The following is a 25,678-nucleotide window of genomic DNA, read 5'->3' on the forward strand; positions in this document are numbered from 1 at the left end:
GTGTAAAAAATCAGTTTTGGAGAGTATAATGCATTTTTTGCCCCTGTTTTTGTCCGTGCTCTGCTGAATATGATTTTCTTCCTAATTTTTCTTGTAAATTTATGATCGAAACAACTTCTTTTTTTCAAACATTAATACTATAGCCATTGAAGGATAGGACAGTGATGAGGATCCGTTTCTGAATTTATAATCGGAACGCAAGAACCACTGTACACAAAAGCCGAACTCACTCGCTCGTTTCTCTCTACCCGGCCTTTCGCGAACTCACCGCATTAACCCTATAACTGCCGGTGCAAAATAAAAACAGGAATTTCACAATTATAGAGAGTATGTGCGTGCGCTGCAACACTATTAAAAGTTATTAATTCAGGGTGGACATCACAGAAGGCCTAGGTGTAATATGCACGGCCCGCCACTGATACTGATAAAGCTTGTGCATCCAGTGCAAAGAGGAAACAAAGCAAAACATTGAAGATATAGGTCAGTTATGGGAATTTATATAGTTTACAGACTGAGCAGGAGCTGTTGTGTGCATAACCTTGCCTTACCAACCTATTATCAAAATTATCAAATACCGTGTATGGGATTATATTGTGTCTAAAGTATGATACATGCTAGTACAATATTTGAATGCAACTTTTGTCTTCTCCCATCCTGTAAATACTTGACTATTCCTGTCTATAAAAGTGTAAATAAGCAGCAAACTAAATATACATTTAGAGAGAATAAAAGTAAATAATCATCATAAATATTCATATTAATTTAATTTCAGCAATGTAATAATATAATCTAATATCTGCCATTAGCCACCCTGCACTCTAGATTTTAGTGGCCATTGAAAAACCCATAAAAGTTGACCGCTAATTAGGGATGTCAACGATTAATCGACGATCGATTAATTGTCGATAATACATTTAATTGATACAACTTCTCGATCATCAATTAAGCAGGTTCATGCGCGTGCGTGCTGCTCAACCGCGAAACAAAGTGAGTGCGTTTTGTTTGGGACCATTTTACACCTTCATTATGACTAAGTTTGTGTGTTCATTCGCAGCCTTTTTTTTGTGCAAATGTAAGTTGTAATGTTGTGTTTATTTTGTGTATGCCTATCTATATCTGATTTATCTTATATTTGATGCATCCCTTGAATGAACGCTGTAGTGCGCGTGATCAGCTTCAGCGCGCGCGTCTCAAACGGCACTGCACAACTAATAATGACTATTGGGAGGACTGTCATATTACATAACATTATAAAGAGAACAATATTGTAATAAAACATTGTGCATTATTTGAGTTTAGTTGCCGTGTCGCGTTGCTCCAGGAAGAGCGCGTCCACAACATGATCATTCTGAATGAATGGTACGTAACTTTGTTCAAATTCACTTGTGCATTCGCGTCATTTTGTGCAGAAATAATTTGTAATATTATGTTTATTTTCTGATTAATCTCATATAGGATGCGTTACTAAGTGCTCCAGTTTAACGGGTAGCCTATTCATTCAGCGCGCGCAGCTCAAACAGAAATGCACGACTAATAATAACGATTAATAATTTGGGACTGACATATTACATAACATGAGAACACTATTGTATTAAATGGTTGTGAATGCATTGGGTTTAGTTGCCGTGTTCAGTGCGGTGTTCAGGGAGAGCACGTCCACAACAGTCACACATTCTGCATCTGAGGCGGCGCTGGTGACGCGTTGTATAGTAGTCATTATATTTGATAATTAAATAATCAATGACATCGAAACATTCATCCATCGATCATGGGAATTTGTGAAAATGTACATCCCTAAACAACTGTTACAATAAAACATCAATTGAGCAATATAACATGCATTTTTATTCAGTATATAAGCAATATTTAGCTTTTTATGTTAAAGACACTATTGATACCGTGAGAAATGTACATTCTCAGGAAAATAGCCGCTTATCAGTTAATCGTTAATCGATTGATAAGGTCAATCAACTAATAATTAATGAATTAATCGATAATTTGCATCCCTACCGCTAATCATTATTGCTATAAAATTTACCTATAATTATGGTACAGTACTAGAAAATATGGATCAGCTTATTGTTACGGGATTATGGTTTCAGGAAAAGGCTGACATTGGGTCTGGTTGTGAGACGGGTCTGCGGCAAAGGCCTCGTCCCAGGACTATTTTCCAGGCAGGACTGACAGCTCACAGTAAACCCTGCAACAGAGAGAGGGGACATAGTAAACAGGATCACAGCAGCATGGTAATGCTCACATTCACACACACAAAGCTGCTTTATGCTTTAAGTGAATTTCTGTCTGTCAGACACTGAAATCCAGGCTGACGAACAGAGATCCCCCTCACGGCAGATTAAAGCTGTCATGCCACTGTCTGCTCCTCACTCTTAACTCAACAACTTTAAGTCGAGCTGTCTATCACTGTGTATTTATGCTGTCACACTTTTGAAGTTACCTGTACCCAGCCAATCAAAACAGTGGTCATGATCCCCCCCTTCCGATAAGTCTTTTTTCGTGGTTGTTTTGCCTGTGTTGTGGCGGGGTGAGCAAAGACAGAAAAAGTGCAGTAAAATTACATTAATTAAATCTCAGACCGATTAATTAGCTGTTGTTACTCCACTAACTACATGACGTCATTAACGACTGGTTTTAATGATGGATGTGCCACAGTTACTACAGTTTTTTAAAACAGTCATGACTAGATAGTGAATATCTCCAATAATGTATTGTACTATGATAGTTAAGCAGGGAGTTATGGTATTGGTATTGGTATGGGTATTGTACTGGAAACACACCCCATGTGTGATGGTAGACCATCTTGGTCAAGGTTCCTGCTGGCAAAAACAAGTCATGACCAGCCAGAAACCAGCTACCATGTTCCAGAACACGGCTATCCTAAGTGATTATTCCAGATTAAATTCAATTTAAGCTGTATTGACATCACTGTGGCATGCCGTCAGTTACCACAGAAAATTATTTCGAACTGCCTCACAGTTTGTAAAAACACACACAAAAACGTGTTGACAGAAATGTTGTTGTGTCTGTGAAAAGTCTGTGAGGGCAGTAGGTTGTACATTTGCCCCTTATTGTCTATTGTACCTATCATTGCATTATGTTTTATTGTTATTATTTTTTTGTTTTGTTTTTGTTTTGCTTTGACTAAAAGTTGAAATTGTGTGTGTCTGTAGGTTTCTAGTGTTCCTGAGGGTCCCATACTGGAGCTCATGGAACAGGACTCGAAAGACTCTGCACAGAGCAGCGCCACATCCACCTCGACTACTGACATAGCCAGACAACCTGAGTACAAGGTACCAGGATATCACACACAAATTCACAATCCACCTATCCTGTCATGTCCCGTTCCTCTTTATGTTAATGCACAAACAATCCACAAGTACCAATATTTGTCCACCTGCCTTGGACATGTAACAGTAGCCTCACAGAACGGCTCCGTTTGAATGTGAAGATAGCAGCCTTTGTGCTTGTGGTGTATCCTCTCCTTTGCGTGTCACTAAGCCAGGCAGCTGTGCGTTTAGAGAGCACTGATGACCAAGACAAAGAGACCGTGAAGGTCTTGAATGGGTTTTTTTGTGGGTTATAACATCTTCTAAGTCACTGTTGAGCACATACTCATAAATACTAACTGACACTCGCACAGGTGAGGAAACAACAGCGCTGTTGAAATGGTCCGGACTGTTTGAGAGTCGTGCTCAGACAAGCTCAGTGTCAGAGGTTTTCTCAGCCCATGCTCAATCCAGCTCTCTGAGTGCAACAGAGCATTTGATTGTCCTTCTTTGTGTAACTGGATCAAAGAAATCTGTGCAGTGAGAAGGTTAATTGTCCATCTTATTTAAAAGGATAATTCTCCAAGAAATGATAATCTACTAGTCAAAGCCTGCATGATTTTTCTTTTTCTGTGGAACACAAAAGAAATTATTTAGCAGAATGTTCAGGCTGGATGGGAACAAAACGGACCAAAAAACAACATAAAACTAGTACATACTATCGTCAAATCTTTAGATTTAAAAATGTAACATAAATTTAAATTGACATTAAAGCCATTATTCACTGAAATCTGTGTCTGCGTTCTTTTCAAATCTAATGCAGGTTTCAGTGAGTGTGAAATTGTTTATTTATGGTCAACTATGTCTAATTTTTGCATATTTCCTCCTCAGGATAATAAAGGCTTTGGTATTGGAGAGTTAGTTTGGGGCAAGATAAAGGGCTTTTCTTGGTGGCCCGGGATGGTGGTGCCCTGGAGAGCAACAGGGAAGAGGCAGGCGTCCCACGGCATGCGCTGGCTGCAGTGGTTTGGAGATGGAAAATTCTCCGAGGTAACAAACAAAAATGCTATTAAAGATACTAATAGCAGTGAAATTTCGGTCTCAATGTCAATAGCACAGCGAAAACTAAACTGATACTAAACATACTCTTTTTTTTAAAAATGTTAAATATTGAGGTAAATATTATCAATCTTAAAATAATCGTATAAACTTTGCTTCAAGTTTTTCCAAGCAATTATACAAGTAAACAGTCAGTAACAAAATCAAGAACAAATAAAAAAATAAAAAGGCAATATAACAAATAAAAAGAGCTTTCAAGTAACTAACATCAATATCAATTCAATTCAAGTAAACATTCAGAAATTGAATCTAAAGAAAAATAAAATAAAAATACTTATTATTGTAGAGTTGTACAAATTCAAAGCATCTTCATTTACAACAGCTATCAAACATAATTTGTACCGTACATAATCTGTCATTGATCGGTGTTCAAATTTGGTTGGTTAAACATAATAACTTGTTTACAGCTTAAATGAAGTACTGCTGACCGTGGTGACATCACTTGAATGCCATATTGAATTGGTAATACGGATACTGTAGACAAACTGGTATTGTGACATTGTTTTATTGCCGTTTTGATCCTGAAGTACTGGTACCTCTGACATCACTAGTTTGAACGTCTCTGAAATTATGTGAATTGTGAGACAAAAATCAAATTGAATGGCATGCAGTGTGTGAAATGTAATGCATTTTAGTGCTATTTAATTTAATGTAATAAATTCATTAATTGAATGCTCTGAAAAATTTGTTACATTATTAAACATTGAAGACTGTGTATATGTATATGTATGTATATATATATATATATATATTAGTGCTGTCAATCAATTAATTTTTACTAATTACTAATTACTAACTAATTAATCGCAAATGTTCCTATAATTAATCGTGATTAATCAAACCTAACATTACAGTTTTTATATACTTTTACATTTAATCTCCAAATTAATGTAGAAACAACATAAAGACAGTAGCCTATATTTTAAATATTTCTTAAATGGAATCTTTTTATGAAAGAAGGCATCAACGATACCAATATTGCTACTGATGTCTCTATGAAATAGATTTTTTTTCTCAATTTTAGCCATTAATTATAGGCATTCAGCATTACAGTATAATTTAAAGCTATCAATTTTAACATTTATTAGGCTTTTAAAAAATTACAACTTTTAATTTAAGTGAACTTAAAACAATCTTCACAAGTCACATTTAACTGTACCCTTCAATATATCAGGGCTACTTTTATTTCTATTGGCTCAGTCAGACCAGTTCAGATTTTTACTTGCAGATTTAATTTAACAGTGCATTTTCAGGTAGGTCTAACAGATAATAACAGAAATTGAATAAAGTTATCAAACACTTCACAGTTTTCACTGCATAAATTATAAGTTTAAATATTTTTAACGCGTTAAACTGAAATAATTAATCACATGCGTTAATGGTTTTTACAGCACTAATATATATAGTGTATTACATATACAATTAAATTATTTACTTAACATGCACACAAACAAATGCTTGCCCTGAGCCCTGGTTACTTTCTGACCCTGGTGTCATGTGTATCTTGCAGGTGTCTGCTGACAAACTCGATTCCATCACAGCCTTCCCGAAGTTTTTCAACCAGTCATCCTACACCAAACTGGCTTCCTACCGTAGAGCAATCTTCCAGTCCCTGGAGGTGAGAGCAGAGAGCAGTCTGTGTTCATTGTTTAATAGCACTATTTTCTCCTATGGGGCAGTTAGCTGCAACATCTGTAGTTCACTTAATAGAAGACAATTATATAAAAATATGCTCCTGTTCTGACTTTTACATAATGCAGTGTGTATGTGTTCATGAGTGAGATAAACAGGACACTGGGAAAACACTCATCTGGATAGTGTGGAATTCCCCAGATCTTCCTTAATTATCTCTCTGTGAATCGTACCTCCTAACAAACTTAACAGAAGCATCCAAGCCCAGACATGCACCAGAACGACAGGACTGGCTGCACTTTCTCACTTTCTTTCTCACTCACTTTCTCTCTGTTTTTTTTTTCGGTCTCTATACAGCATGATTAATATCTTGCTGAGACCACCTGAGACATTTGTTTCCAGGATGGTTTCTGTTTTCTTACAGTTACTCTGACATACTTTTTTCCCACTATCTGCATGTTCTCAGGTGGCTAGTATACGGGCAGAGAAGACTTTTCCTCCGAGTGAGTCAGACAATCTTGAAGAACAGATAAAGCCCATGCTTGACTGGGCTCATGGTGGCTTTATGCCCAAAGGCCAGGAGGGCCTGAAACCCAGAGATAACGCAGGTGAGTACACGTCGTCATCGTGAAAGCATCTCAGATCTCACACTCAATCCATGCAGTTGTAAAAAAAATACTTGAGTAAAAGCGCTTAACTTGGGGTCAAACATGATGCAGACAAAGGCTTATGACTATAGGCTGTATAACTTGACTAAACAGGACTAAGACTAAATGTAAGAATAGCTGACAAAATTAACTCCCTTTACAGCAACTAAATACACAAACTGAACAAAATATTAAAATAAATGGGTAACTTGAACCACCACAAGACATGAAAAGACAAACTCTTAACCGCACTTAAAACCGTTAGAGCAGTTTCTACAGAAAGCCCTACAGACTTCAGTTTCTACTGGCAGAATTTCAAGCATTGCCATCTTGTCAAGTCAGCAACTGGAAAGTAATGTAACTTGTTGGTCAAGTTTTTCTCAAAGCTGTTATTACAAGGGAATGTTAAGAATTCATTTGTAGTCTCACACTGTAGTTGAGTTCCAAGACGGCGGCTTAAGAACAATTCTTTTTTTTTTGTTACCACACAGACATAATCTACAATATCAAAAATGGATATTCATTTTGAGATTTACTAAAGAAAAAAGAAAAAAAGTGTCTTGAGGACAAAACGACTTGATTATTTGTATTAGTTTTATTTTATTATTATATATTAACTGCTCTAAAAACACTAATAAATTAATATAGCTATCATATCTGTATTTTTTTATTTTTCACATTTTCGGCCCTGTCTCTGTGGAAAATGTGTTAAATAGAGCTGAGACTTCTACACTTTTATTGGCAGTTGAAATCGTAATTAAATTATGAAAGCGAAATTATTAAACAAATAAAACTTTGTGAACAAAGGGTGTTCAAATATTGTGGAAATCTGTAGCCGTAAAGTATTTGTGGTATTGCTTAAAAATCAAGTTGCAGGGCCCTCAGGCATCAGGGCTCAGTCAGGTAATAGCAGGTTACGCTCTCAGGACACTTACCAGCTTAGTGTGTCAGATCATAGACCTCTGTTCCGGATTCATTGGAGCTTGTCCATCATATTTAAATGTCCGATACCTTAGGTTTTCAGAAGAGCAATTTATCTTTCCCTTTCATCTGGGAAAAACTGTGAGTAATAGATCAGTTCAGTGAGTTTCCCAGGCATTATATGTGCGGTTAAAAATGTCGTACTTTCCTGCTGACATCACATTAACCAAAAGCAACATTCACAACAATCACAGTCCCTGTCAGAGACCCTCAACATAAGTTGAGCTGGTGCAGTCATTTGTTTGCAAGGTTTAGTGTGTCTGGTCTCCTCTCATTTAAACATGTACCAGGTCCTTTAATATCTTTCTTAAACCTTCTGTTTAAAACATTTCTAAAATTTTTATCGTACCATTGTGTTTTCATATAGTCGATACTGGGCCTTAAAACCTAAGGGTACTTGAATTTGAGTTTACAGATGCATTTGAGTTCAGAACCAAGACACTGAAAATGTTTTTTTTAACCACTGCAGAGATGAGCAAGCAGACGTCTCTGGTAGTGTGGTCTTACAGTGGATCAGAAAGAGGAAATAGCCTATCTAATTACTTTACGATTTGTTGACTGCTGGCTTTTCCCCACAGCGATTACAGATGTGGAACAGAAGAGTCTTAACAGCTTTCTGTCTGCATGTTAATGGCTGTGTTTCTCTTGGTCAATTTCTCAATGTTTTTGTCTAAATTGTCATAAAGTAATTAAATTAATTTCTAATAATGAATAAATGTTTTAATATTTTATATTTAAATCAGCACAAATCATTAAATCATCTATAGTTTGCACTAATTTCAATATATATTATTTATTATATTAATATAATATATTCATGTTTTTTTATTTTGGATCATTTTTCTGGCAGAAATGAACAGTTTAAATGTCATTGTTACCAAACAATTCTTTATTTTATGAATAAATGCTGTAGTGATGTGATCATTCGTGATAATTACTAACTAGCAGCTAAAGTAGTTCTCACAATACGAATGCAAGTTGCTTCATTATATAAGTGCCTGATCTATGAAATATAAATGCAGTTATTCACAGTACATGTGTGAGCATGTTTGATTGTAACATTAAGTAATATTAGTGTACTTGTGTCTCTTCCAGCTGAGTATTGTGTTTTCCCCATGGCCTCAGAGAGCTCAGTGCTGCCGGACTCCAGCCCTCCGGAGTTCCCCCCCTCTGCTAAAAAAGCTCGACTCAGCCTCTGTAAGGCCAAACCTGGCATTGAGGACGTCTACAGTAGAGGTTAGAGCTTACACTAAGGATATTATTCATGTTCATGGGTGACAACCGATTGTTGCACTCCAAATGGGATGTTTACCCAAAAATGGCATTTCTGTCATCATTTACTCACCCCATCATTTACTCTCTTCAGAACACAGATTTTTAATAAAACCTGAAAGATTTCTGTTAAAGTCTAGGGCCTCGTTTACACTGCAGGTCTTGATGCCCAATTCTGTTTTGTTGCCTATATCCGTTTTTTTTTTTACTGTCCGTTTACACGTTCTTTCAATTGTGACCCATATCCGATTCATGTGTTTACACTTGCCATACTATCTGAAACATTGCGCATGCTTAAATGGGGTTTTTGCACAGATAGACAAACGCGCAATATGCTTGATGCTAGCTTTGCGATAAATGCGAACTTCGCCAAACATCACCATGATTTTGAGGCGGAGAAAAACGAAAAGTGGCATCATTGCAGCCTGCGCATATGCTCTAGTTATTGTGTGTGAGAGAGTTCTCAGGACTGGTGGGACCATAATATATTGTGTTTAAATATCGGCTTATGCCGATACACGTAAAAACGCAAATATCGGCCCGATATATCGGCCAGCCGACATATCGGTCGATCAATACTCACAATGTGTTTGAATTTCCAACTTGTTGCTCATGACTGCCATCTCATATGCTTTTCAGAACAAATGGTCAATGAAGTTTTGAAGAATCACAGAAGTATAGAAGGTATGTAGAGTTGCAACCTGTTACAAGCCCTGCTTTCACCCATTAAAACACATAAGGATCCATTAACAAAGAACACGTTTTTTTTCTTTTAAAAAAAAGCCAGGTCTAGAGATGCATTTTTTTATAAGTTGAACTACATTTAACTTTTTACAACACCATATCATGTTCAAGGCACTGCAAAAGTGCATGTTTACATAGAAACTATGGAAAAGAAGTGCAGTCAAATGCAATGTTCTGTTTGAACGGCCCCTAACACCATGGAGCCATGGCCTTGTATAAAATACATTTTATTTTTAGCAAATGTATTTTTACATGTGCCAAATCATTTTTAAAATATTTTTCTTATGAATGCACAATATATCAGTACCACGTTGATTTTTAAATGTATTGATATCAGTCGATGTTAGATGTTTAATTGTTCATGCTAAGTTTCCCTATTTTTACATTTAGATTTCCTTTGCCATCATCTGTCACTCACTTAAAGTAAACTTTTAAAAACACAAAACATTTAATAAAACTGAGTAATGTAATTTTTAGCCAATCAATATATAAATATAAATTTTTCATACTGAACATTATAATGTTGTGATGTCTAAAATCATCTGCAGCTTTTAAAATGACAGAATTTAGTTTTTAAGGGCTAATGTTTTTTCTTGTGTGACAAATTAGTAAACAATTTAAATAATCAGCCATTTTAGCCATAACATGAAAATAAGTATTATTTGTAGATAATTCACTAGATTTTAAATTTGCAGTAATAGCTGGAAAATATATAGTTACTATATAACTTCATCACAGTTATATTTATAAACATACATTTGCGGGAAAGCGATTTCACTATTGGATACAGTATACATTTATGTATTTAGCAGATGCTTTCATCCAAAGCGACTTACAAAAGAGGAACAAACTGCAGTTTGTTAAAGAGCCAACAATATTCATGAAATACAATACCAGGTTTAGTAAGACAACTAAATTAGGAAGCAAATTAGAGAGGAGAAATGCAGAGAAGAAAAACACTTCTCATTGGTTAATAATTTTCAGCCCACTCTTACAGATGCTTCCAAGAATAAGTTACTCTGGTATTTTGACTCAGCCACCTCAATATGTTTGCTTGCCTGTTTCAGAGTTCTGCCTCTCTTGTGGAAAGATGAGAGTGGCGACCTTCCACCCGCTGTTTGAAGGAGGCCTTTGCCTAACATGCAAGGTAAGAGTTGACCTTGTTCTCCACATTCTCAAAACAGAACACAACACAACTCGAGAGTCTGGGAACATGGTTCTCCAACACGCGCTGACATGATTGCTCATAAAAGTGTCAAACAATAGCACTCGATCCTAACACCTGGACACCAGTGTTGTATCTATCGATTACCTTAGGGGGACAAAGGAAGTGCCATGGATCATTTCCATCTTCGCTGCATTATCCTATTACACACTATTTGCAGCAACACGATACATTGCTTCAAACAGGGACTCTGTTTGTAGAAGGCTTAGCTATTTAAGTTATTTACACATGTTTTTATTTGTGAATGTGTCAGGATGTTTATTTAGAGATCTCCTACATGTACGATGACGATGGCTACCAGTCGTACTGCACCGTGTGCTGTGGCGGCAGAGAGGTGCTGCTCTGTGGAAACGCCAACTGCTGCAGGTACGAAACTCATGCTTCTCACAAACTCATTTTTGTCCCGCAATCTCTCACTCAATCTCGCATTTCATTCCATTCTTGGAATTTTGTCACACTTCACTTCCATAACCGCCCCCAACCGAATGTTCGTCTATGAATATTGATAACCTACCAGTGTCTGTTTCTAAACAAGTTCAAAGTTTGGGGGTTATAATTGACAGTAGTCTCTCATTCAAAGCACATATAAACAGTGTCATTCGCTCTGTTTATTTCCACATACTTCAAATTAACCGACATCGTCCGGCTCTCTCAGTAAAGAGCACTGCGATTCTAGTTCATGCTTTAGTCACTTCCTGTATTGATTACTGTAACGCTCTTTTTCATGGACTGCCTTCAAAGCTTCTCTACAAACTAGTACAGCTAGTACAGAACTCAGCTGCAGAACTCCTCTAACTGAACACATTACTCTTATACTACAACACTTGCATTGGCTCCCGGTTAATATTTTATTGATTTAAAAATTCTTCTTCTTACTTACAAGGCACTCAATAATCTTGCCCCTTCATACTTATCTGACCTTCTTCATATCTACACTCCTACTCATACTTTAAGATCATCTCCTGCACTCACTCTTGTCACACTACTTCCATGGGGTCCCGAGCCTTTAGTCACGCAGCTCCTTATTTATGGAACTTGCTGCCACAAGATTTGCGAAACAGTGAAAGTCTTCGTGTTATTAAATCTCGCCTTAAGACCCATCTTATTAGGCAGGCTTTTATGTGATTACTTTTATACTTTAATACTTGTATCCAGGCTGTAATAATAAGTATTTGTTTAATGTTGATTGTAAGGTGCCTATAAATAAAATGTATGATAATATTAATAACATTTTTGGTATATTTATTTTTCACTAGGGTAGTCAGTACACCTTCATCACAACCCAAGTTGAATTAAAATCACTTGGCAATGTAACATTTAATTTAAAACAAATATGGGAATTAATGTAAAATATAAGAACATGACAGCAATAAAAACATTATTTTGTGTAGTTTTTACTCATGATCTAGTTATAATCATAATTACTCTCTGATGTTGAGGTTCTGTACTTTGTATTGTATTTTTGCATTTCTTTAATACAATTATTATTATTATTTTTTAAGCCTTGGCTCTTCAAATTCATGTCAGGCCACTCAAACAAAATGCATTGTTTTAAAAGTGCCACAGTTTCACCCTACAAATGGCTTACACATTAAACTCAAATAATAGAAAAGCTACACTTCACCTTTAACTTTTTTTAAAGGCTGTCTTTGATCAGTGTCTTTGCCCGCAGGTGTTTCTGTGTGGACTGTCTGGATATATTAGTGGGAGCAGGTGCGGCCAACAGTGCCCGTGATCTGGACCCATGGCGCTGCTACATGTGTCAACCGCTGCAACAGTACGGTGTGTTAAAGAAACGCCACGACTGGAGCCTGAAACTACAAGAGTTCTTCGTCAATGACAATGGACAGGAGTTTGTGAGTCTCACCTTAACTTTTACAGAGAGGGAAATTCTCTGTTTGCAAAGCTGTTTAACTACTATACGACATATTTACTTTCTTTTCTTCCAGGAAAGTCCAAAAAGTTACCCTGCAGTCCCAGCAGAGCAGAGACGTCCAATCAGAGTCCTTTCACTGTTTGATGGAATTGCGACAGGTCAATATGATGTCTCTTCAGATTATATATTCACCTTTTCTGGGGAAATTTACACTTGAAATTTACAATTAAATCAGTGATTCACAGATGTCAATAATTATTATAATATGTGACTACCGGACCTTTTCCAGGTCTAGAAATAATGCTTTTAAAATTAGGATTCGTCATATATTCATTGTTCTAGACAGTGGGAACCCTGGTTCTTCAAAAAGGGGGTGAATTAAAATAAAGATATCTTGATTTTTACATGTTTTAGTTTAATGCTTGTTTTGTCTTATTTTTAAGTATTATAAGTCATATTGAGGTCTATCTATCTGTCTATCTGTGTTGTGTGGTTAGAACTATGGACACTAATGATTATAATTATTTGAATTTAAAGTCTCTTAGTATGACTGTTTTAATGTTAATTTGCAGGTTATCTGGTGCTTCGGGACTTGGGCTTCAATGTTGATTTGTACATTGCATCAGAAGTATGTGAGGACTCAATTTCAGTGGGAGTTGTCCGGCATGAAGGAAAAATCCAGTATGTGCACGACGTTCGCAACATCACCAGAAAAAATGTGAGTTGACAGTTATCTGTTTCTGGCTGCAATATTTGAGGTTTTCACTGTAGATCATTTTATGATTTTTTTGACATTTTATTTAATTATGTCTTTTACGGTTGTTTTTAGATAATCAGCTTTCATATTAACCTAGTAAGACTCAGACCTTCAGCTGTTTCATTTGACTCTGAATGTGTATAGACTGATTGGCGCCGTCACCTCACAGGCTGCACGCACCTGGCCTGAGGTTATTTGTTTAGTAGCGTGTTGCTTGTTTCAACAGCACTTGATAAGGCTAATGGCCTCACCTGAGTCTGGTCTTTGTCATCACTCCTTCAAGTTTCTGTTTGGCTTCTATTATCTCTCCACCTCACATTCAAATTCTCAGACACACACACAGAGAGCTGCAAGTTGTCTTAAGCCTTAGTGACGGAACACAAAGGCGCTTTCTCCCTTTCTAAATCCCCTCTCCTCAATTCATCCATTCACCCCCTCACCCTCCCATTCAATCACTCATTCACTCACCCATTGTTGTTGCGAGGCTGGATTGGGCGGGATCACAGAGAGGGATCCATGAAAGGGCTCTTGTCGCTGAAGAAAAGAGAGAAGGGATATATTGGAGGGGGGTTTTGGGGCCCTGGGTTGGGTTATTTATGAAACACTGAAAGAGTGAAAAGCCCTGAAAAGAGTCCAGCTGCAGATATGCTCTCGCACTGGCACATGCAGATGTGCCAAGGGTAAAGAACATCTGGAGTGCCTAATTAAATGGCATTTATGACCCCAATGACTGGTTATTACACCAAATTACTCGGATGTGGTCGGAGTTTCCTTATCAACTCGCGGAGGGCGTTTTAACTCCCACGGTGACCGTATTATTTCAAATCTGCCGGCAGTCACGAGTAATCTCCCCATCGCATTCGTCACTGTGCCACTGAGTGTAAAAACGCAAAAGGCGAAGTTTGAATTTCCAGGGATGTCCCTCTTTGGCTAATGTATTTTCAAGATGGAGGGGCAACATGGCTTCGGCCATTCGAGCAGCTCACCCATATGTATTATAAATGGCAGATTCTACGCTTACGAGAATACTTGATTAGTTGGTAGAAGTAATTATACATTAATTAGCACATATAATTATAAAAGAACAAAGTGTTTTTTGCAAAGAATCAACTTTTCTGTAATCAAAAATTACACAGTGTAGCTTTAAAGTTTGCATAACCTAGAAAAAACATTTAAAAAACTGGACGTTTTGAAAAATTTCATAATATTAATATGAACATTAGCAAAAAGTTATTAGAACAGATTTTTGTTAGCTGGGATTAGAGTTTCTTGATTCAAAATCCCACACAGGGATTTATACCCAAGTACACAGTTTTATACCTTTCTTTTTGTCTGATTTTCAAACAAGTTTTTGCTTCAAATCAAAGTTTTGTAATGTGATTCACCTCGTATCTGTTTGGTTTGGTCCATGGCTTATAACTTTAGCAAAGGCTTTTTAAAAAATCCTTATGGGAAAACTGTATATATGAAAAACTGAAAAAAGGCAGTTGCGCTGTTGCACAGTATAAGAAAACATCTGGAAACAAACTAATGGATCTTCAGAGTTCATGAGGTGAATGTGCAGTGTAGCTGTGCTAACACTAGATGGTGCTGTTCTGTTGCTCAGATTGCTGAATGGGGGCCCTTTGACTTGGTGATTGGTGGAAGTCCCTGTAATGACCTTTCAATTGTCAACCCTGCTAGGAAAGGCCTGTACGGTAAGACATTATAACTTATGAATATTATTACGGTAATCTTTCATCATCCCACACAAACCCCTTGTAGATTCTATAATTGTTTTATGATAACATGCTGTTTTATGTCAAATGCTGAATTATTTTTGTGGTGTGTTTACAATCCAATCTATGGCAGTGTGTTTTTATTAAAAAGTGTTTTATGTTAAAGTCATCATGTTTTGTGCTATGGACATGAATCCATACATCCATCCATTCTCCAAACTGCTTATCCTTTGTAGGGTTGCGGGACGGATTATGCTCAAATTATGCAGCCTGTTAAGTGCAGTTGTGCTATTATTTTCTAAGCCATCACACATATAATTTTAGCCTGGTGGACGATGAATGAGAAAACTTACTAAGACTAACATAAGCCGCTTTTCCACCATCGGGCCAAACCATTCTGGTTGCTTAACTGTTAAATTCGGTGCCGGTCCAGCCCAACCGGTGAGGATATGGTTTTAATTTCCACTGTGGGGCTGATAACTGCCGCTCTTTGGAATGTAATATAAATGCGCAAGAGTTTACAGAGGTTTGAGATGTAAATAGCAACCACGTTATGGAGGATGACCAGATATTTCTATTGTGATAGAACAATAAAAATAGCATGCTTAGCCAGGTACAGAGAATCTGGTAGTCGGACACCAGACAAGTGACCAATCCTGACTGGCAACGTCACTACACGCTGAGCTCAAGTGGAAATAAAAGCGTAACCGTTCCTTACCGTTCTTAGAACCGTTTGGCCTGATGGTGGTAAAGCGGCTATAGTAAATATGTAAGACTTTATTTTTTATTATGTTTTCTTTATTAAATTGTGTTTAGAGGGGACTGGGCGCCTGTTTTTCGAGTTTTACCGCCTTTTGAGTGAAGCAAAACCAAAGGAAGGGGAAGACCGGCCTTTCTTCTGGATGTTTGAGAATGTGGTCGCCATGAGTGTCAACGATAAGAGAGACATTTCACGATTCCTGGAGGTTTGAGTTTCTTCATGGCTGTTGTTGTTGGAGATGGGTTGATCTGGTAGTTTCTCATTTCAATTTGTTTGTGTGTATCTCTAGTGCAATCCAGTGATGATTGATGCTATCGAGGTATCAGCTGCTCACAGGGCACGTTATTTCTGGGGAAACCTGCCAGGAATGAAGAGGTATTTGTCATCTCATCTACCCCACTTTTCTCTTTCTCTAAATAGTCTCCAGACCACACCCCTAAACATTTTTAGTCAGCATTTTTATAAAAATGAAAAAGCGATACATGTACTATATGCAATTTTAAAATGAAGGTGCTTTCCTTCAGGCCTCTGTGTGCCACTGGGATGGATAAATTAGAACTTCAGGACTGTTTGGAACACGGCCGTGTTGCCAAGGTAACTTATTTTCCATCTATGAAAGGCTCTGGTGAAAATGTAAACCTGTGAGCCCTGTATTGATTTACTTCATTCATGACCTTGAGCGGGTTGTGTCAAGCAAAGTCTCTTAACTCTTTGTCTTTAGTTTGGTAAGGTGCGTACCATCACAACACGGTCCAACTCCATCAAACAGGGCAAAGACCAACACTTCCCTGTCGTCATGATGAATGGCAAAGAGGACATCCTGTGGTGCACAGAGCTCGAGAGGTGTGTTCGCAACAGCCAGATAATATAAAAAATATTAAATGTCAAATTCTCAGTAGGGGTGGGCGATATGGCAAAAATATCTTATCACAATTTTTTTCAGGAAAATCACGATTCACAATTTTATCAGGATTCGTTTTCATGTTGGTTTTACTATTTAGCAAGTGACAGCCAAACTAATGTCCCCATTTAAAAAACAAAACCTTACAAGGTAACAATATATATATTCTCATATGAGACGCGCGCGCGCACGCACACGCACAAACTATCGACGCGCATACTCATATGAGACGCGCACGCACACGCACAAACTATCGACGCGCATACTCATATGAGACGCACGCGCGCACGCACAAACTATCGACGCGCATACTTATATGAGACGCGAGCACACACACACAAACTCTCCGCGCACATATTCATATGAGATGCGAGCACACACACATAATACCTTAAAGATGTGGAAAAGTCGATCAAAAGTGTGGGTACATTTCTCCAGGCTCGATGCCAACAGCGCGCGATGCAGTATTTGCGGTAAATTAATTGCTGCAAAGACCGGTACCACGACAAACATGATGAAGACCTTGACAGTGCACGGAGTAAACATAAGAGCACAAAGTTGCTCCGTCTTCGACTGGTAAATGAAGAGATACCTTGTTGACCACTCTGACAGTGTTTATTGCAATAAATAATAACCTACTGAATGTACACTGCCGTTCAAAAATGTGTTGGTTAGTCAGAATTTTTTTCAGTAAGGACGCATTAAAGTTATCAAATGTGACATTAAAACATGTGTAATGTTACAAACTATTTCGTTTTTAAATAAATGCTTTTCTTTTGAATGTTTTATTCATCAAAGAATCATGAAAAAATGCATAATAGTTTCCAAAATATTAAGCAGCAAACTGTTTTCATATTTCTGAAGGGTCATGTGACACTGAAGTAATGATTTTGAAAATTCAGCTTTGACATCACAGGAATACATTACATTTTTAAATATATTCAAATAAGATTTTAAATTGTAATATTATTTCACAATATTACTTAACCTGTTAGCCTTCAGCGCCACTTTTGAAAAATCCCCAGAAATTGCATACCCAACCTAAAAAAGATTCAATTCATTGACCCTTCGTCCTAAAAGCTCAAGTATGGTCTCATTTGAAAGCTGACACCTGGCACTTTATTGGAAATGTAGAATGAATTATTGTCATAATGAAAAAAAAATTATGAATAGCTTCAAAGTTGTGTAAGTTATTAGAAATGTATTTTTATGAAACATCTTCATGAAAATTAAATTGAAGTTGGCCCGTCAGCACTCTAGAAATGCACTCCAGCTAAAGACACATGTCTGACCATGTTATATTTAAAATTTGAAGGTGATAAGTCTAAAACTCTGTATTTTGTTAAATGTTTTTCAAGATCATCTCAAATGACTTTATTTTGAATTGACTCTAAAATGCAAACTTGTGTTTATTGTCATCTATTAGCATCTATTCAGTCTATTGTCTCTATTGTTTTGTGGTGCAAACGAGCCCCATTCAGTGTCACTCTCTCCTGCTCATATTTACACCTTTCCAGCCGGCTTATGGCCATAAATATTATTTTCCTTTGTCTCCATTATAATCGCTAACGACTGGCTAATCACGGTGTTTCACCCCCTAATTTCTTTCATAATCTTCACTTCACATTTGAAACTGTATCAAATGCCTTTCTCAAATAAAGAAATATTTCAGTAAGCATTCCGATTTAGAAAAAAAATCATAAAAAATAACAGCTAGATGGCAGGTGCAACTAGAGAGCTAGCTAGCATGTTAGCTTAGCACACCATCAATACACGACAATTTATGAGATTAAAACCCTGTTTTATGCTCCAAACTTACTTTATAGTGCAAGTCGAGTGTTTTAAATAATCTTCTATGAGCTTATTTGGCTTCAGAAAAGAAAATCAGACAGAAAATAAATGAGTTTATGGTATTCTGCATGTTTGTAAAGTCTATATCGATTAGCATTGCATTATACATATAATCTATTATTATAAAAATACCTGACATGGCTCGAAGAACACAGGTAAATCAAATATCATTGCAATCATGTTTATTGTCTTCAAAACATCTTTATCTGCATGTTATAGCGATCTCTGAAAGCTAACGTTAGCTGTGTTTATGTCAGTGACGTCCTGGAAGGTCACAGGTTATTGTTCTTCTTCGTGAGCTCCCATATTTGGAAAAAACTGTGCAAATGGCGCCCTCAGCCTGCTGTATGGATTGAAAACACAGTACATCAGAGTATCCAGCGCTCTTTATGTATACATCGACGCATTTGGATATAAATTCAATAAATATTATTCCTGTCTATAGAAATATGATGTAAACCTATGATAATATATCAATATTTCTCCAAATCTGCACATTTTTGAGCCAAAAGCCCTGAGGAACGTTGTTTTGTCACGCGTTCTCAAGACAACAGCACCGGAGTTTTTTTCTGAATGGAGCAGCTGACGCTCATAATTCATATTAAAGGTATCGACTCATTTTTTCATTACATAAATCCTGACACAAATTAAGACATAACTGTCACTATAAGTTTCTCAGAATACAATAGTGGTCAAATACTGAAACGTGAGACTTATATATTTTTAATGATGTATAGTTTGTCAAGGTAATAACATTAAATCTGATAGTAACTTTGAACTATTTAAAAAAAAAAACGCTTCAGAGCGTCCTCGCTCTGGTGAAGGCTAACAGGTTAAGTTTTACTGTATTTTTTTATTTAAAAATTCAGCTTTGGTGAGCATGAGCTCTTTATAAAAAAAATGTTGTTCCTTTGTGCACTGGCTAAGGAGCATGAGTCAAACTGAAAAAAATAAAACCAAAGTTTTTCTGAGGTAATGTGTTATGTAATCTTGTTAAAATGGATTTCATAAAATTGGTATCGAAAAAAGTATCGTTAAGAACCGGTATCGAAACTGAGGTATCGAAATTGGCACCGGATTGAAAGATTTTGAACAATACCCAGCCCTACACTGCATGGCACGGAGGCGCGGGCACGAACACTTGCATTTTCCTATCATCAGTGGAAACAACTTAAAAATCTCTAAAATTTCTGGTCATACAGAAAATAATAATACATTAATTCCAATCTACTTTTATTTGTGTAAACTCACAATAACAAGAAAACGTTGTGCTTTTGTAAAATAAAATAAAACAATCAGACGCGCTTTCATGATCTCCGTAAACTGGAGCGCGAGAACTGAAATATAGCCTATGTAGGCTAAAGCTTGAAATGTCCACTTTAAAACGAACAAATTCTAATCGAAAGCTAATACTTCTGATTATGTAATACGTATGAAAGGTGCATTTTTCTCTAAAAGCGCATCTGCTTAACAGCGGAGATGGAGATATGTTTTTAGCCGACTTAAAAAACAATAGTTTATTAATAATATTAATGGCTCTTCTCATTCAGCACTGCGGGAAAAATATCAATTCCAGGTTCTAATTTGGCCTTAGAAAACCAGTAAAATCGACATGTTTCCATATTAATTTGTGAATATTTTAAATGTTTAATAAAGGGGCAAAAAGTCATTAAACTATTTAAAAATAAAATTAAAAATAAAAATGTTGGTGTTCAACTTTGCGTTTTAAAAAGACAACAGTTCATTTTTCGTTTTTCAATTACGGGTTAAAAAAGGAAAAACGAATGGACACAAAAGTAGCCTACATGGATCGTTTGGACAGAATACAAGACAGAGTTCTTTATATATATGTAGTCGACTAAAACTTTTAGTCAAAAGATTAATGACAATCTAAATCAAAATTTGCTGTCAAAATAACACTGGTAAAACAATGACATTTTCCTTGCACCTTGAACACTTGTTAGTGCACACATTATTTTCAAAATAGTTCTTAAAATATTTTACAAATACCATTAATTAATAAATAACAATAATTGTTTTTATCTTATGGCATTTGACAGCTCAAACTAACCTTGTCATGTCATAAAAAAGGTAAATTTATCTGATAATTTAAGAGGTTTATTAACACTACACAGAGGGAGGACCACTGTTGACCCTCATGACTATCATTTTCTATCTTAGGTTTAACTTTGATTTGCGGGAGAAAAAAAACATTTGAAATCATCGAAATATTTAACTACACTGCTTCACTTTTTTTTACTAAGAAATAAAAGATTACAAACCACTTAATTGTCACACATTGGTTGCAGCTAGGGATTGCACGACTACTGATTTCTGCTGGTCGATTTCTTATCAAAACAGTACTCGAGTTACTCGACTACTCGTGGTTCATGCTACTGTAAATGAAAAGACATGAAATAGCTAGTTCTTATCAATAAACATTTATTAATTCATAGCCTAATGCAACAATTACATAAGTAAACTGTCAAAACGTTATAATTATGACATTACATTACATGTTTATGTAACAGAGACAATTACATGACTCAAGTTTATTATTTTAAATGTAGGCGCGGCAAGCGCTCTCATAATTGAAGCATAAAAACATCTCAACTTCTCAGAATGCCGCAAGCACACCGCAGGTCATGTGACAAAAAACAACTGATCACCTTGGGCCTTTCCTTAACATCATCGAAAGCTCGGCCGAACAGCTGATCATAGCTGTACAGGGCGGGTTTTTATTTCTCATCTCCAGAAATATATCTAGCAGTAAAGCTAATGCAAGGGCTAGAAATCAATTAATCCTTTGCTGATACTTCTTTGTCATCATGAAAAGTGCAGTTCATGGTTGCATAGCAACGACAGACGCCACGGGAGCGCAAGCACTTGTGGAAAGGAGACAGCGGCTACGCTTTCCACACGTTTTTAGACGCGATATGTGAATGGCCCCTTGTTGGCAAATTACAATATTTTTGTCATCCTTGATGAAATGCTTCCACACATCTGATGCGTGGTGTCTGTTGGTGACGTTCTCCATTTTGAATTAATTTATGGTTAATGCACGCTCAAGTAGTCGATTGTTTCCGACAGCGGCGACTAGTAGTTGAAGTAGTCGATCTCTCGACTACTTGACTAGTCTATGCTGGTTTAACTTTACTTTTCAAGAACAAACTCAAATCTTTACCAAAAAAAAAGGAATAACAGGACCATGACCAGAACAACCAACATACCACAACATAGAACTGATGAAGAGCTGAACGAAACGCAGGGCTTAAATAGACAGGGTATAACTGGAAGAGGTGTTAGTGAGGCCAGCAGGGGGCGCTCACCCTGTGGTCTATGTGGGTCCTAATGCCCCAGTGTAGTGACTGGGAAACTATACTGCCAAAAGAGCACCGTCCTTCGGATGAGACATTAAACCGAGGTCCTGACTCTCTGTGGTCATTAAAAATCCCAGGATGTCCTTCGAAAAAAGAGTAGGGGTGTAACCCCGGCATCCTGGCCAAATTTGCCCCTTGGCCTCTCCATCATGGCCTCCAAATCAGGCCCGGTTCTACGGGGGTGCTAAGCACCCTCAAACAAAAGTGAAAGCACCCTCAGATTAAATTATTAATAGCACACATGTAAACGAGATTTTGCCGACAATAGAAACACAGACGGATTCACACTCATACATATAGGCTAATACACAAAATAAATCCATTAACACGATTTTTCAAATCAGAAATGATTTAATTATGCTTTCATGTTTAATGCATTTGATTGGTTGTGTCCTTTCGCGATACGCATCTGGTGAAGATGTCTCTTTAATTGCCCACTTTGTTTGCGTGTGTGCGTCCCGCTCAGGAAATTAGTTTACGCTAACAAAATGAAACCTTATTATAAAGTGTTACCATTTTTTAAATAAAATGCCTAGCGTTTCTGCTGTTGGTTTGAAGCTTTAAAAGAATATTTAGTTGCTAGGCAGGCAACGTGAAACCTTTGAGCTAGTCAGCTTCATGTCAGTGACTATACTTCACAGCGGTAGAGTTACTCACATGACACTGCACTTATTCGCAATCACAAAAGTTCATTATTTGCTCGTGTTTTAAAGCTTTGCCGGGTTAACATTTCATTGGCGTTCTGTTCTGACATGATGCACTTTTTCTGAGCGTGTACGCGCGCGCGCACTATCAAACGATTTTTGTTGGGTCAGATCCATCTGCTGGCGATGCAGAGACAGAGAGCTACATGGCGCTACATGGAAAAATATGCACCAAACAAGCCACTTTGAAATTTTTCTATTTTCATGAATACAAAAAAAACGGTACAATATGAAATTTGGGTGACCCTCCCCCTAGACTAAAAAAATTTGGATGACCCTACGTTTATGTAAGCACCCTCACTATTTTCAGAAGCACCCTCAGTGATTTGGTTCTAGAACCGGGCCTGCTCCAAATCATCCCCATATACTGATTGGCCTCATCACTGTCTCCTCTCCACCAGTAAGCTGGTGTGTGGTGGGTGTTCTGGCGCAATATGGCTGCCGTCGCATCATCCAAGTGGATGCTGCACATTGGTGGTGGTTGAGGAGATTCCCCCCTTCTATGTAAAGCACTTTGAGGTCTCAGAAAAAGCGCTATATAAATGTAAAAAATTATAATTATTAATTAAAAATTAATTATTTAAAATGTATTATAATTATAATTAACTAAACACACCTGAACAGACCTAAACCAATCAGTGACCATGGTGACAAACAGGCTGGGAAAGTGAGAGAACTGAGCTAATAAACGAACTGAAAACCAACCTAGAAACAAAGGCTGCGTTTACACTTGGCATTAACATGCGATCACCATGATCCGATCAAGCAGATCGGATCATTAGCCATTCAGGACACGGTGCGTTAACATTTGTTCATATTAAGTATCCTCTGTATCTGGATAACCGATCGGATTTCGGTTTTTGCATAATATTTAAATTAGGTAAATATTAGCACGACACCAAATTAAGAGTAAAGATGATACAAATTAAGCAATGTCCCAATTACTTTCCTGTGCAGATCTCCAGTCTTAGATCAAATTACATTTTTTGAATGAAGGAATACTTCCAGAGTTGATCATACAAAAACAACTGGGTTGATCATGTTAAACAAGTCACATCATCGATCATCTGGGTTTAAGGTTATAGCCTGCAATGACTATATGGGAGATTAATAAACATGCTGAAACAATAAAAACATTCAATGTTAAAAAAGTTTATTCCCATTATTTCTCTGGCAAAGCAGCGCACGCTCTTCATCAAGATCTCATGACTGATCACAGCTGTGATTGTACAGGCGATCGCCTCGTTCAGATAATGTTGCACAATTAAAATGAAAAATGACACACACAGTATCATGTAAGTCTAAATAAACTGTTTTAAATATTGACGTTTATTGTAAGGTTCAAATAAGTTTAATTTATTGTCTAAACTGCGTCTGGCCATTATTTTCTGACAGCCACGTGGGGAGACTGGGTGGGGAATAATGACGTCCACCTGTGAATGCAGACACGATGGCTGGATTGTGTTTACATTACACTGAGATCCAATCACAATGCGTCCTCGACTACCTCGATCAGAAACGCGTTTACACTTGTCTTTTCAATGTGTATGTGGACAACATCCGGATACAGGTCACATGTTAATGCCAAGTGTAAACGCAGCCAAAGACATGAACAGAACAGATCAAAAACAAACTCTAAACGTGACCAAACAAACTCAAATTAAGTATTTTCCCTTCATTATATTAGGACAGTTGTATCATCCTGTTCGTTTTTACTTTATGCCCCTTAAAAATAGCCAAATAAGTTTACATTGAATTAAATAGTGAATTTATGTCAGTTCATATGTAATTTTTTATAAATTAATAGATCCGGACAAAAAATTACATCATGTTTTTAACCCAAAAATGTATCTTTCTCTTGTCAGGATTTTTGGCTTTCCTGTCCACTACACAGATGTTTCTAACATGGGCCGTGGTGCCAGACAGAAGTTGCTGGGACGGTCTTGGAGTGTTCCTGTAATCCGTCACCTGTTCGCCCCACTGAAGGACTACTTTGCATGTGAATAACACATGTAGTCCATGTTCAGTTAGTCCAAAGTCACACAACAAGTCAATAACAAAGTACAAAACCAAATGTCCTCAATAAGGAGCTATTGGAGAGCAGCTAGTCTCCGATTTTACAAGACAATCTCAGATTTGAAAAGATAAGCTGAGAAGTTGGGCTGACTTGAGGATCAGGGTAGCCTTGCCCTTGACCATCAGACCAAACCCAAGGTAGACACTGTGTTGTGACACTTAGAGTGTTGCTTAGTAAAAACACAGTTAGCTTTTGTACTAGACGTTTTTGAAATTGATGTGCTTGTCAAGGTCTTTGAAACTGCCAGGGTTCGTCTTGACATGCAGTTAGCATTTCTTCTCATGGGGGAAAAAAAAAAATACAAAAATGCCTTACAATCTCAAATTTTTTTTTTTTTAATTGAACAAAACATTTTACAGTATCTTACAAATCTTATTTTGCTAAGAAATTGCACAAATGTGCAGTTTGTTATCATGCCATAGATTCAGTACACTTGCATGTGACACATTTCCATGGTATTGTTAATGTGAGAAAAATACTTGATGCAAACTTATCAATGCAAACTTAAACACCAAGCTGTGAGCCCTTACAAATGCATTTAAAGAGATGCATTACAAGATTTGATTCCCCATTCGTGTTGCATACGGCCTACATTCCCTCTGTAACATTGCACAATAACAGTTTAACCGGAGGGTGTTTTTATTAGCAGAACTCGAGGGCATTCGCCTGTAATTAGTGTCAAGTTATTGCTCAAGATAGAGATCAGTGTACTGTATTTTAGCCTTAAAATAATGTTTACAAACTTTAACT

General features: G+C 37.0%; 1 protein-coding gene across 8 annotated transcripts in view; it reads left to right on the top strand.

Moving 5' to 3' along the window:
• The window catches only part of dnmt3bb.1 (DNA (cytosine-5-)-methyltransferase 3 beta, duplicate b.1), a 52,293-nt gene extending 27,083 nt beyond the window's left edge, over nt 1-25,210 (top strand). For 4 of the 8 annotated variants that reach the window (XM_079587766.1, XM_079587769.1, XM_079587767.1 and 1 more), the window contains exons 5-22: nt 2,103-2,246; nt 3,189-3,308; nt 4,176-4,334; nt 5,914-6,021; nt 6,502-6,643; nt 8,759-8,899; nt 9,575-9,619; nt 10,747-10,826; nt 11,158-11,270; nt 12,577-12,760; nt 12,854-12,938; nt 13,353-13,498; nt 15,144-15,234; nt 16,072-16,220; nt 16,305-16,390; nt 16,540-16,609; nt 16,737-16,858; nt 24,717-25,210. In XM_079587766.1, the coding sequence (XP_079443892.1) occupies nt 2,103-2,246; nt 3,189-3,308; nt 4,176-4,334; nt 5,914-6,021; nt 6,502-6,643; nt 8,759-8,899; nt 9,575-9,619; nt 10,747-10,826; nt 11,158-11,270; nt 12,577-12,760; nt 12,854-12,938; nt 13,353-13,498; nt 15,144-15,234; nt 16,072-16,220; nt 16,305-16,390; nt 16,540-16,609; nt 16,737-16,858; nt 24,717-24,858 (2,127 nt within the window). In that variant the 3' untranslated portion in view covers nt 24,859-25,210. The remainder of the gene's footprint in view (nt 1-2,102; nt 2,247-3,188; nt 3,309-4,175; nt 4,335-5,913; nt 6,022-6,501; nt 6,644-8,758; nt 8,900-9,574; nt 9,620-10,746; nt 10,827-11,157; nt 11,271-12,576; nt 12,761-12,853; nt 12,939-13,352; nt 13,499-15,143; nt 15,235-16,071; nt 16,221-16,304; nt 16,391-16,539; nt 16,610-16,736; nt 16,859-24,716) is intronic. The other 4 variants (XM_079587771.1, XM_079587770.1, XM_079587772.1 and 1 more) reach the window with 3 other exon arrangements.
• The last annotated feature ends 468 nt before the right edge of the window (nt 25,211-25,678 follow it).

The sequence above is a fragment of the Phoxinus phoxinus genome (assembly GCF_949152265.1).
Source record: "Phoxinus phoxinus genome assembly, chromosome: 18".
Lineage (NCBI taxonomy): Eukaryota > Metazoa > Chordata > Actinopteri > Cypriniformes > Leuciscidae > Phoxinus > Phoxinus phoxinus.